Source organism: Lepus europaeus, chromosome 7, assembly GCF_033115175.1.
Source record: "Lepus europaeus isolate LE1 chromosome 7, mLepTim1.pri, whole genome shotgun sequence".
Classification (NCBI taxonomy): Eukaryota; Metazoa; Chordata; class Mammalia; order Lagomorpha; family Leporidae; genus Lepus; species Lepus europaeus.
The window spans coordinates 83,476,865-83,490,787 of record NC_084833.1 but is presented as its reverse complement, the minus strand read 5'-3'; the positions used below and the strand labels follow the sequence as shown (position 1 = coordinate 83,490,787).

Below are 13,923 nucleotides of genomic sequence, written 5' to 3'. Positions count from 1 at the left end.
CAAGCCCTAATGGCACAATAACAACCCTTATTTCCTAAGAAGTCTGGTTCTGGATGCTCCTTTGAAATCTGAGGATCTCCTCCAACTATACTGACCATAAATTTTGGCAAATTCTGAGCAACTTTAAATTAAATGACCAAAATAATTTATGGGCAGGAAACAAGTGAGGGGCTGGACTGGCCCAGTGCACGGGCCTCTGGCGTGTGCAGCAATGATGTATGTAGGAGACATCCTGCAAACAAAGGGCAGCGGGATACTGCCTTGCTCGCCAGGCAGCACAGGGTTTCAGTCAAATTCCTGAGTGTTATTGTTTGAGTTACTGCACCACTTGATCTAATTCTTAAAGGAAGAATAAGGCTGTGCATCTATAGGAAGAAAGTAGAGAGAAAGAGGCAAACACTGACAGCAGCAGAGAACCATTTCAAACCAGGTGAGGTAGGGTTTTAAGTCAGACAAGCCTCCATGTGACCTGTGGCCCCAGCAGACTGCCAGCCTGGTTTGTATCAACTACTGCAGTCTCATTTTCTTCACTTGTCAAATGAAGATAAGAACAGCCCTTGCTCTCGGGGTTGCTATGAGGATCATAACTTCTTCTCATTTGGCCCATGATATACACCCAGCGTTAATATACTATCACAATGTCCTTCTTTATGATCCCACAGTATGCCCCTGTGTGGATGTAAGTGGCTAAGTGCGTCTCCTCGTGTTGGACTCTGGAGTGTTTTCAATGCACTGATGCTTTCAGCAACGCTGGGGTGCACATCCTTGGACAAACACCTTCAGGCACTCACATAATGGTGTCCTCGAGATACATGACGAGAACTGGGAGTCTGGAACCAAATTATCCTGCAGAGCCATTAGACCATTCTGCTCTCCAGCAAGCACCACAGACATTTAAATGATTTTTAGCTGACCTCACGCCCCAGGAAGGGCTCCTGCACCTCTTTGGGTGCCTTGCTAGCTTGGTTTTGGTTACCACTGTTCCCTCCTGCAGGGTTCTGCTGGCTCACCTTTCTGCCGCAGCGGTGGCTGCGGCATTCATGGCAAAGTGCCGAATGGTGCTCTCCTCCAGGTACTTCTGCTCCCACTTGGTCATGTCAGCCTCCAGGGCCAGGATCCGCTCCTCCTTTTCCCGCACGAGCTCCATGAGGGCCGGAGCATTGTATTCTGGCATGCTAGCTGGCTGGCCATTTCCATGTTTCTGGAGAAGCAGAAATAACATCTTGCTGTTCAAAATACGGAATGAAATGAGACCACATCACCCAGTCTGTGCAAGTGCCCACAAGGAGCACACATCTGCCCCAGATCCTGCAGCAATTCACATCCATCAGCATCATGGCCTGGCTCTCCATCTCCAGAGCATGCAATCCTGATTCAGTGGATCCTACCATCATGCTATCCCACCTCTGCCTTCCTCTGTCTCATTCAAATTTCATGGAGCTCTATAAAACACACCATATTACCTCAGTTTGACAGACGAAAAACCAAGCTTCTGGGAGGTTATATGAATGGTTTGACGTCTCTCAGCTAATCAATAGCTGGATCAGAATTCAATCCCATTTCTTTCTGGCTCAACAGCTCAAGGTTTTTGCATGACAAGTGACTAGTCCGATGCCTTGCAGTTAATTTATGCCAAAACAGGAATTGCAATTGTGTCTCTTTCTAGAACACTTTTTTCCAGAATTCAAGGAAGTGATCCCAGTTGTCAATTTCCCCTGATGCTGGGAGACAAAATGGAAAGGCATGGGAGGTTGCAGTGAGATGTCCTGACACATGTGCTCTCCAGCATCAATACCTCCCTCACGTAAAGAGCTGAGAATGAGAATCAAATTAGATAGCCATGGAAGCTGAAGACCACAAATGCAAGGCAAGCTCATTTTCAGCCTTTTCCTTCTAGCAGTGTCAGTAAAAGGGAATAAAAGCGGTTGCTATCTGTGCTGCACACAAGCTGATGATATTTACACTTCAGACTTGCCTTTGAACTATTTCCTATTTCCTCTAAAGAGCATGAGGTAAGGCCGGTGCCACAGCTCACTAGGCTAATCCTCCGCCTTGCGGTGCCAGCACACTGGGTTCTAGTCCCGGTCGGGGCGCCGGATTCTGTCCCGGTTGCCTCTCTTCCAGGCCAGCTCTCTGCTGTGGCCCAGGAATGCAGTGAAGGATGGCCCAAGTGCTTGGGCCCTGCACCCCATGGGAGACCAGGAGAAGCACCTGGCTCCTGCCTTCGGATAGGTGTGGTGCGCCGGCCATTGGAGGGTGAACCAACGGCAAAAAGGAAGACCTTTCTCTCTGTCTCTCTCTCTCACTGTCCACTCTGCCTGTCAAAATAAATAAATAAATAAATAAAATAAAGAGCATGAGGTAGAGGGCAAGGGGGTTTTGACAAGGTTCTGTCTTCAGACTGGCAGTGCCGACAGGCCACCTTGGGAACTAACTCAGTGTCAGGTGCCAGTCCCAGCATGAGCTGGGCTCCTTCGTGCTCCAGTGGAGAATGGTTTCGTCCCAGCTATTCTACAACCTGAGACACATATCCCCTCATGCCTCCCACGGATGGCGGTCCTAAATGCAAAGCTGGCTGCATGGTGAGAGGTATCTGAATGCTTTATACAGAACCCCTAATGTCCTAGATTGGGCGGTCCCCTAAGAGCAACAGCTGGGCATTTTGGGCTGCACCAATGCAATCCAACCCTGTCAGACGGAAGAGAACACATGGACCTCTGAGCATTTTGGAAACCATATGTTTCTATTCATTTTTTAAAGCTACGAATAAAATGATTCTCAGAAGTGGCAGCTTGCCAACAACCAACATCTAAGGAAGAACAGAGCAGAAGGCACACACCTGTCCTCACCTGGCCTGCAGGAAGCCACTGACCCCATCTGGCCAGTCACCTGGACCCAGGCAGGAGGACAAATGAACCAGTCTATCAAGATGAACTGCTCCTCTATTTTTAGAAACTTTCCAAGAAAAAGCTCCCACGGCCTCACTAAGCTGCCATCCATGCTGTCAGTTTCTGTTACCATTTCAGCGGTTTGTTTTTCCAAAACCCTCTTGACCTCACATGAGATCATGACAACTCTTCACAGGCCCCCTAATTCAGGCCATTAAGAGTTATTTAAATAAATGCATGAATTTCAGCATTCAAGCGTACAGAGGCAGCACGGTCTAATGGGTAAGTGTGCTAGCCAGCAAAGAGACTGAGGGTCAGGCAGGACAGCTTCTGTCGCCCATCCCGCTGATCCACACAGAACGTGTGCAGGGGATGTAACAGTGAACAAGACAGACATCTTTGCTCTTGATGTGTTCACATGGGAGGAATGTCCTAACAATCCACGGCTGCCTTCATTGCTCTGCGCCTCATTTTCCCCTTCTAGAACATTCCCATCTTCTCTCACCTCACAGGATTAGTGTGGAAGTACAACAGTAGTAAGAACAGCAATAGGAGTTACTCTTTCTTATTGGATTGCCACATGCCAAACATTGTGGTAAGCACTTTGTGCAGTTTTTTTAAAAAGTTTATTTATTTGAAAGGCAGAGTTACAGAGAGGGAGACAGAGACAGAGATCTTCCATCCGCTGGTTCACTCCCGAGATGGCCAAAATGGCTAGAGCTGTGCCAGGCCAAAGCCAGGAGCCTGAACTCTATCTGGGTCTTCCATGAGTTGCTGGCGCTCAAGTGCTCACTTGGGCCATCTTTTGCTGCCTTTCCAGGTGCATTAACAGGGAGCTGAGTGGGAAGTGGAGCAGCCAGAACAGAATTTCCTCTTGTTATGGACCAGGATCTGAGGCTCAGAAAGATTACTCACCCAAGGCTCCGTCTCTGGAAGGAGAAGGCAGGAGCCAACACTGGCTGGCTCAACCCTGGAGACCATGGCCTGAATCTCTCTGAGATTCTGTGTCACCCTGCTCATCTCCGGGGAATTGCCTTCTAGAAGCCTCCAGGGCATCCTGCAGCAATGGGAGGTCTGTTGTTTGTGGGGCCAGGTGAAGAGGCTCTGCTGTGTTCTGATAGGACTCCAAAGGCAGAGCCCTTGCATGGGGAGTAAAGTGCCCTACGCTACGCTCTCAAAAAGCCTCTTCAGAGGAATGGCCTTGGAAAGTGGCACAGCAGTGGGGGTGGTCTTACTGTTCTGTTGAGGGTGGAGACGACGAGGGGCTTTGTTAACAGTGTGAGCTCAGCATGCTTTCTAACGGGCTCAGATAAGCACCTCACTGACACAGGGGTGAGGCCGTGCGGGTGGCATGGACTGTCCCCATGCCTGTGCTGAGAAGTGGCACGAGGGTGAATGAGGCCATCAGAGAGATTCCTGGACAGCCTTGCCCAGAAAGCCAAGTTTCTCAGATGACTTTGTGTTCTATGGCAGACTCTGGGTCATCCCTGGTGAGGGCTGGCAGAACTGTGCTCTCCCCACCGGTCCAGGGGTTCCAGAACTGAGTATAACCAGACTTTACCTAGTGAAAAACTCACAATTTTTTGGGTAGATTTTTTTTTTGAAATAACATTTTTATCTCTTCTTGTTAGAATAATGTATGCTCAGTGGTAAAATCAGAAAATGTATTAAAGGGAAAAACTGAAACTAGTGCTTATTCTTTTTAATGAGTAGACAAGAACAAGACCGTCTCTGAGTACACTGTGCATCACGGGTGACAGACTGATCCTCTCACTTGTTTGAAAACTGTGATGCCAGTTCTCAACAGATGTCGAACATCAACGTTCTAGTCAACCCCGAAGACTGCCTCTCGTCTGTGGGCTACAGATGGCTACAGGTCTGCGATCAGCTCACAAAGACACATCCAGAATGCACATAGAGTAATTTCTCTGGGGAGCTTCAATCTGGCCATCTCCGTCCTCCATTGGTGTGCCCAGAGCTGTCAGTAGCCTTTATGCATGGCAGGAGTGCTGCTTTGCCTGTTCTCAGGAAACCGCGTGAGTGAGTATGCACGAGTCTGAGGGTGCACATGGTGATCCGTTCTCTGTGGCAATTAAGATATTTTTCAGAGAATCCTAACCTCACAGCTCTTCTTCATACACAGTAAGCACAATGGAGTTGAGTCAGGTCGCACCGCACTCAAAAGAGCCAAAAATCTGTAATCTAACTGCAGAGTCTGGATGGCACATTAATGGGAAAAGAACATTCTTTGTTGCTTTAAAAGCTGGGATGTGCCCATTTTGCCAACTTAAGACTCCTAAGGGTCTACCACAGGCTGGCACTTACCTGGTTCCAGAGAAGTTCTGCCCTCAGGTTGGGGAGGTAAAACACCTAATAACTGAGCAGCAGAGAACAGTTGGAGGGTACAACTTATGCAGGGTATGTGGCACAGGTTACAGCTGTCAGAAGTTCAGCCACTGTATGCAAGATGGTAGGAGGTGGGGGTGGGTTCCTTAATTTTCTGGGCAACCCTTCTCCAGCCAAGTGCCCACATCCAGAGGGAACTGCATGGATCTGCCCTGCGACAGGGCTGAGCTGGCCTGAGTGCATGCTTTCAAGTGTTTCAAGTATCTCAAACACAACCACTATGGCCCATATCCAGTAGATAATTCCACGGAGCTCTGCACTCTGTGGACCTGGTATCCCAGTTTAGAGCACACCCTTCATCAGCGGCATAAAGGGCTTTGCCCACCAGCCTGGCGATGATGGACAAACCCCAGCTCCTTTGCAGCCAGAAGGCTCTGTCCAGTCTGGAATGGAGTTTCCCGAGACTGGGGTGTTTCACGCTGTGCTTGCTCACAGCTGAGTTACATTATCAGCTGCTACCAGCAGAGAAGGGGAGGCATTGGGGAAGGAGCTATGACCAATGTTATTTCCCAGAGCGGGTGCTGGTTCTTTCACTTTACCTCTGGAAACTCACTGATCGTCACCTCCAGGCACTAGTAACAGCACCCTCTCCCAGCTCTTTCTTTCCATCGCTCCATGAATTCCTGCTGTCACTACACCCTGCATGATACTAAGCCTGGGGACTTGAGCCATGATCTCACCATCCACTCTCCAGACCGTCCCCTGATATGACCAGAGGGCCCCTTCTCTGAGCCTTTGCATCAGATTCCTCTCCAGCTTAAAAACCTCCTTAGTGCTGGCTCTCCTCTGACTACAAGACAAAGCCTAATCGCTCCACCTGACCAAATGCCCTTCCCAAAGTGGCCCCTGCCTCCTCCCCAGCCACCCCAGCAGGCATTCTCCCCTAGCCAGCGGCACCCAACTGCCCTGGACTTGCCACGCTGGCCCATGGCCCTTTCCCTTACACATGCTTTTCCTTTCCCTCTCTCTGAGGTTTCTACCTTCGACTGCCCACAAACTCATCTCAAAGTCCAGCTCAGACGTGCTCCTCTGGGAGGCCATCTGAAGCCACATGCCCCTCCCCAGCCCAAGCCAGTAGCTACTTTCTCTCTGTGAGGACATTTGTTGCTCCACAGTGAGTGGACTGCTAGACTCCTCCCCTGGTGGCAGCGCAGGGTCCCTGAGGACAGGGAGCTCTTGCTTCCCTCTGAATCTGCTGAATGAATACGTCCAGTTCATCTGCTGGCCCGGCTTCCGTACCTGCTGGGTTCTCAGCGCATCCAGCTCTCGCTCCAGCCAGGTCCGCAGCCTCCGCTCCATCTGCTCCCGCTTCTCGCACGCGGACTGCAGCTGGGTCAGGGCCTGCTGCAGCTTCTCAACTTTCTCCACATAGGCTTGCTTCTCTCGTAACTGAGTCGAGAAGGGTGAAGAAGAGCAGAGTTCAGACCAATGATTTTCAGTGTTGGGGTGGAAGCAGGGGTCGGAGTACCTGGAGGTCCCCTTTAAACTACAGGTGCACGCACTTGCGTATTCCTATCCCTCAGGTTTGCTGGGACAGAAAAGAGGTACAGAAAGGCCGTCAGTTACACTTAAAATGACTAGGATATTTGGAAATGAAGACTCCACCACAGTATCTGCTTTTGGTCATTTCTACAGCTTTGAACTCAATGCTTGGTTATTGCTTAATAACAATAGTATTGGCAAGCCTTATGAGGTTAATAAAATTTTTAATATCATTAAGAAATTCTTATTCCACAAGATCAAATGAAAACTCCAGGATTAAAAACTTATACACTAAATTGCAACAGACATTGCAGCGCAGCAAGTTAAGCTGCTGCTTGTGACACCAGCATCCTGTATCAGAGTGCCAGTTTGAGCCCCAGCCCCTCCACACCTGCTAATGCACCTGGAGGGCAGTGGAAGGTGGTCCAAGCACTTGGGGCCCCTGTCATCTATGCGAGACCAGGATGCAGTTGCCAACTCCTGGCTGTGACCTGGCCCAACTCTGCCTGTTGCAGCCATTTGGAGAGTGAACCAGCAGATGGAAGAGTTCTCTTTCTCACTGTTTCTCCCTCTCTCTCTTCACTTTGCATTTCAAATAAACAAATAAATCTTCAAAACACTACACACTGAACACAACCATGTCTGTTTATCTATCTATCTATCCATTCATTCATCCATCAAAAAAGACTAGAAGGAAATATTTAAAGCATTAACTGTGAATATTTATACATAAATTTCTTCTCTCATCTTTTCTTATTTTCAACTTTTCTATAATAAATATAAATTACTTTCATAAAGGAGGAATTATGTGTGCATATATATATATATATATATATATGCAAGTGTACCCAGTTGTGTACGTGTGAATAAATACAGTGATTTCTTTGTATTGATACTTGTAGGGTAGCTTTCTCCTAAAGCTTTCAAAGTCCTTTAGAAATGAGTAGTTGACAGCCCTGAGGAGTCAGGAAGGGCCTGATGAACACTCCTACAGCACAATAACTGAGGACTTGGACACGACGGTTAGGGTAACTTATGTAAATATCGCATCAGGCATGGATTAGGATCATGGCCAACAACCTCCAACTCTTACCCTGACTTTGTTTTCTTCCAGTCAGGAGTTTAGCCCATGGTCACAAATGCTGGGAACATTTCTAACTTTCTGGAACTTGGCTGGCGCCAATAACCAGGCCCAGGCATCTACTTGAACTGGTCCCGGGTGAGAAGACACAGGTGGTGTTTCCTGTCATTCTGCACCTGGGTGTGCAGATGCCTTGCACATGACTCAGTCCTGAGCTCAAGCCACGATCACCCCGGCAAGCCAGCACAGGCTAGTGATCTACGAGCCTGCTGCCAAGTGAAGTTCCTGACTTAGCTGGCCGCACTGCCGTGAGCTCTCTTTGTCCCTTCTCCTATCCAAAGCTAATGGAATAAAATGGAGGAACTTCTGACTTTTTAAGGAAGGGACAGCAGCTTTACAGATTTTTTTACACTTGTTCCTTTTTGGGATCAGTTTTCATCTGACCCTGGCATTCTCTGTGCTTTTTTTTTTTTTTTTTTTAACTTATTTGACAGGTAGAGTTAGTGAGAGAGAGAGAGACAGAGAGAAAGGTCTTCCTTCCGTTGGTTCACTCCCCATATGGCCTCTACGGCCGGTGCTGCGCCAATCCGAAGCCAGGAGCCAGGTGCTTCTTCCTGGTCTCCCATGCGGGTGCAGGGCCCAGGCACTTGGGCCATCCTCCACTGCACTCCTGGGCCACAGCAGAGAGCTGGACTGGAAGAGGAGCAGCCGGGACTAGAACCCGGCGCCCATATGGGATGCCGGCATGACAGGTGGAGGATTAGCCAAGTGAACCACAGCACCAGCCCCCACTGTGCTTTTGATTGCTCAATTCAGTGTAACAGATTTTTGAAGACCTACTAAGTGCAGGTTCCTGTGTTTCTTAAAAGCTTCATCTTATCAATTATTTTGTCTACAGCACCCACACACAACCTAGTATGTCCTCCAGTGCACAGTTTCTGCATGTAAAGCCACTAGAATATAAGCATATGAGATTTGTCCCCAGTGACTGTGCCAGTAGGTGCTCAGCAAGTCTTTATTAGATGAATGAGTGAATATTATCCATAAGCAACTGCAAGTTCCTTGAAGGCATGAACTTGTCCCCTTCCCCTCTGAATCAGCCTTAATTCTAGCAAGGAGTACCTCACCACGAGGATGGTTAATAACCGTGCTTGTACTGCCCAATATTCCGGCACTGTGCTTTATATGTAGTGTCTCATTTAATTCTCCCAACAACAGCAAGAGGTAAAGCCCTTTATTACCTCCATTTAAAAGATGAAAAAACTGAGGACTGAACAGGTTAAGTAACTTGCTCAGGGTCACACAGCTGACACTAGCACAGTAGTCTGGCCCTTCATGGCACTCTTAATCGCCATGGAAAGTTATGGCACGTACTCAGTGCATGCCTTCTGATCTGAAGTGGGACCCTCCAGAGGATTCTTTAGTAAGAACAAGAGGTGATTCTGGAAGCCAGAGACATGAGACTAATTTTAGAGAGGCTACCTGCAACCAGTGATTTTATACGAATCTAATGACAAGAGACCCACACTAGTGCTTGTGAAGATACTGTCTTTAGGGAGGTTGCAAATAACTTTTACTTTAATATAAATATTAAAACTAAATGTTTTTAAAATCGTGTTTTTCCTTAGCTCCACACACAGAGATGGAGCCTGCGGGAGTGACTCAGTGATAATAATAATAAGTGGCCTGTCTTCCTCAGAGCAGACTTCCTGTCTGAAGAGGGTAAGGTCAGTTTCTGGAGTGAATTCGAGTGGCAACCAGGAAGACACTGCGGGCTCCTGCCCAGGATCCTCTTGCAAGTATTAAGATTTTCATTGCTATTTAGGACTTGCAGGGAGGCGGGGATTCAAGGCTTATTATGAGCAATACCCTCATTTACTCCCCAATCTTCCTCTTTAGCTGCATTACCCTTGCAGGTAAAGTTGACAGAGACAGCTGAGGATCCAAGCAGCAGGAGATGTTTCCTGAAAGGACGGCTTCTGTTTTCAACATCAACAACCAAAGCTGGACTAACTTTCTTTGTGCCAAGCACCCAGCGAAGTACTCACGTAAGCTATTCCAGCAGCCTCTGCCAGAGGCTGAGCTTCTGTTTCCCACGGCGGAGCCTGCTCAGGTCAACCCTCACCACACAGGCAGCTGCAGGTGCAGGGCACAGGCTCCTGTGTGCCAGGCCATGCCTCTCCTCTCTGCCTCCACGTCTACAGCCCGGACCCCCCAGCCTGGAACTCAGAACTGGCTGTCCTAATTCCTCCATCAGGATTACGGGGAGAGTCTGCCTCATAAAACTTCAGTTAAAGTGGGTTCCACTAGAAACTACTACACCCACAATGTCTGAGCAGGATCAAAATTTCCTGGATTGGAGGCTCACTGCCTGGTTGACCAGTCAACTTCTGGAAATGGGAATCAGAGCTGCTGACCCAAGGACAACTGAACTATTTAAAAAAAAAAATTGCTAGTTTCTTTTCTGTGGAGGCACCAGTGGTTTCCATCCCTTCCATTTATTTCCAGGCTTGGACACTTGCCAACCAATGGCTGGAGGTTGGGCTTTAGACTGTGTGCGAGTTCTCTCCGGAGGGTAGTCATGGGTGCCTCTCATGCCTTGCTGGCTTTGGGATGGATCAATCCTCTTTTTATTTACTTTTATTTGGGATGTTTTCCACATCCCTCCCCTGCCTCAGCTCCTTGGGATTGGCTCTGGTTAAAGCAGTTGGGTAGGAAAAGGAAGTGAAGGCCCTTGGGGCTCTGCCCGCCTCCCCAGCCCCATCTCACCTCCTCTTCCAGCTTGATGACCCTGGCCTGGGCATTGCTCAAAGCCTGGTCCAGGATCTCAATGTGCCTCCGGTGGTCCTCGCTTGCAGTCCGCACAGCCGCTAACTCCATTTCTAACTTCTCTTTTTCCTTCAAGAATTCTTTGTCTAGAAAGGAGAGAACAAAACTACCTCTATCAGAAAGTGCCCACTGGGCTCACTGACAGTCTACATCTGGCAAGGATTAAAAATAAAAAGCATACAAATAGTGGAGGATCGAGTTACTGTTTTTATTCCTCAACAGTGGTGGTTGTGTAAGGTAAGAATTTTCTCAAAAATCACCGCTAGGTCTAGACACATTCCAGGTCACAGTTCCAGAGACAAACGGCACACAGAGAGCTAGTGACTTTATGGCCTCCATAACACAATTCTCTACAACACTGACTTTAATGCTTCAGATGAATCTTGTACCGATTAGTTCATGTTATGCTCACACCTCCCCTGCTTCCATTTTCCAAGCCTGTGCTGAGGGGAGAGGCAGTAGTAACAGTAAAATTAATATTCTCACTCATAAAAATAAACCAAGATCCAGAGAGCTTGGTCTTAGGCCAGACAGCAAAGGTGAGATTACAGGTCAGGCTCCAAACTCTTGTTGGATCCTCTTCCCATATAACCTGGCCCTTATTTGCTCCTAGTTCTTTTTGAAAGAGGAAAGGGATAGTGCCATAGATTTAAGAAATTTTTTTTTCCCTTTCATTCAGCAATGGTGGTCACTGTCTCTTTTTTCATGTGGAAAGCCACTGCAGGGAACCCTCAGGCCTTTCTCTCCATTTCCTGTGTTGACTTCTCTATTCTCTTAGCTTAAGCAGGAAGGATCCATAGGGTCATGGGACCAGCATTTCTTATGAAAAGTGCTTTCCTGTTACAAAAGCATCACATTTTCTTTAAAAATAGATTAGATAATTTAGATATGTTGTGAATGATTTGGAAAAGCCTGAAAGAACTTAAGATATAAGAATAAGGGACTGGTCAAATAAATTACTGTCAACTTTCCATCAGAATAGGATGTAGCCTTTGAAATTAAAGAAGAGAATGAAAATTTTTTCCATTATTAAAAAAGATGATTACAAAATCATATGACATTCTTCTATATTTATAGAAACAAGGCATCTATGACTAGTTACAACAACAGGAGCAGCAACAACAGTAGGGAGAAATTGAGTTCTATGTGCACACATCATTTTCACACTTAGTATCGGTTATGTCAATCCCAGTAATTCACACCGAAACAGGTAGCCCAAGTCAGGACGTCACACCAGCATGTCCACAGTGGTTGCGCTCATTCATTTCTTCCTACAGTCACTCATTAATTTAACAAATGGTCATCAGATATTGAAGACTTGGGCTCTGCAAGCAGACTTGCTACTCTGCTGCAGTAACAGGACAGAAAGTGTGGTTATGAATACAGCGCATAGAAATTAAAAGACACTTCCAGGCTGCAAATCTCAGATAACAAACTCACAACTTTACAGTCAGAAGGGATTACAGGAAACATCAACATTCAGTTCAAGGCCCTTCACTTTATGCATGAGGAAGGAAGGCCCAGAGGAGAGAAGGCTCTTGTCCAAGATCCCAGTGCCAGCTGGGGCAGGGCCATGCCAAAGCCCGGCTCTCCTGATGTCCCACTATGGCGTCCTTTCAACTCGGCTGCTCTACCCTTGCACTGTGAAATTATGTTGATGAAATCAGAGGGCAAAGGAACAACTTCTGAATGAACAGACAGACTTAGAGACTAGTCAAGCTGAGTAGTGGCTGTGTTTCCCAGAAACAAGGGCATCCCTTGGAAATAAAATGAGACCACCAACGTCCTGACCCAGGATAGAGCATTAATTTTAGGCTCTTTATGCCCCACTTCAGCAAGCCACTGCCTTTCCTCCTTCTCCCTCTCAGAAGCATTAGAAATACAGCCTAACGGGGCTGGCACTGTGGCGCAGTGGGTTAAAGCCCTGCCCTGAAGCGCCGGCATCCCATATGGGCGCCGGTTCTAGTTCCGGCTGCTCCACTTCCAATCCAGCTCTCTGCTGTGGCCTGGGAAAGTAGCAGAAGATGACCCAAGTCCTTGGGCCCCTGCACCTGCATGGGAGACCTGGAAGAGGCTCCTGGCTCCTGGTTTCAAATCAGTGCAGCTCCAGCCATTGCAGCCAACTGAGGAGTGAACCAGCAGATGGAAGACCTCTCTCTCTGTCTCTACCTCTCTCTGTAACTCCGTCTTTCAAATAAATAAAATAAATCCTTAAAAAAAAAAAGAAAAGAAATACTGCCTAACTTCTTTCCCAAATCATGGAAAACAAGCAAGAAAGAAGTCTAATAATTGGGTTGGTGGCAGTTCATTAGCTCTGTGCCCCAACATCCATTGGCTCTGAATGGACTACAGCATTCCACTCTTTCTGTGCAAAGACACTGCCTGGTACCCACTGGCCTTGTCCAGCTCTGGGGAACACGACACAAGTTACCAAGCAGGCACATCTGGAGATGTACCAGGACTTCAGGGTTTCTACCTGGCTATGAGAATCAATCTAAGCATGAAAGTTCTTCTCTTTGCTGAGGGCTGTCAAGCACACACTGATTTTGATCAGAATCAGCAAAATGACAGACTGAACTCAAGAATGGAAGCCACACGTTTCTTGTATTTTGTACATCAATGAGAACAACAAAAACAGCTCTTCAGGTAGTTTTGAGTTAACACCTTGCCTCTCTCCTCCAAATACACACACACACACACAATGCCAGTGTTTGCTAATTCCTTGACAGGCAGTATCATATTGTCACCAAGGAACAGATTTTAGAATCAGAAGGACTGCATTCAAACCCCAGTTCAGCTTTCCAGCTGTGAAGCCTCAGACAAGGTATTTAACCTCTCTGAGCCTCAGCTCCCTCATCTACCACATGGAAATGGTAACACCTGCACCTCAGTGTAGCTGTGATGACTCTTATTAATGGAGATGGTGCATACAAGGTCTCAAATATTCAAGACTTTATCTGTTTGGATCATTATTGATTCCCTGGACCTAAAAGAGTGCCTGGCTGAATAATACTGTTGAATAAACAAATAAGTCTCTACTATGTGTTAAGTTCAATGCCAACAAGAGAACAATAAATCATAGCTCTTGTTAGGTGTTAGGTATTCAGTACCTCTGTGACCTCCTAACATTCTTGGTTATACATGTATGGATGTTCAGTTCTACCTTTGAGCCCACCGTTCTTTGAGAAGCCAAGACTTATCCTGTGGCTGGTACTGACCAGGGACAACCCCAGCTCC

At 47.3% G+C, this 13,923-nt stretch overlaps 1 protein-coding gene across 1 annotated transcript in view; it reads right to left on the bottom strand.

Annotated features, from left to right (window-relative positions):
• Positions 1-13,923, bottom strand: part of AMOTL1 (angiomotin like 1) — a 115,641-nt gene that overhangs the window by 13,387 nt on the left and 88,331 nt on the right. Inside the window, exons 7-9 of the mRNA XM_062196893.1 lie at positions 10,627-10,772; positions 6,534-6,683; positions 1,011-1,201 (exon numbers count right to left, since the gene is read on the bottom strand). Coding sequence (XP_062052877.1) covers positions 1,011-1,201; positions 6,534-6,683; positions 10,627-10,772 — 487 coding nt within the window. The remainder of the gene's footprint in view (positions 1-1,010; positions 1,202-6,533; positions 6,684-10,626; positions 10,773-13,923) is intronic.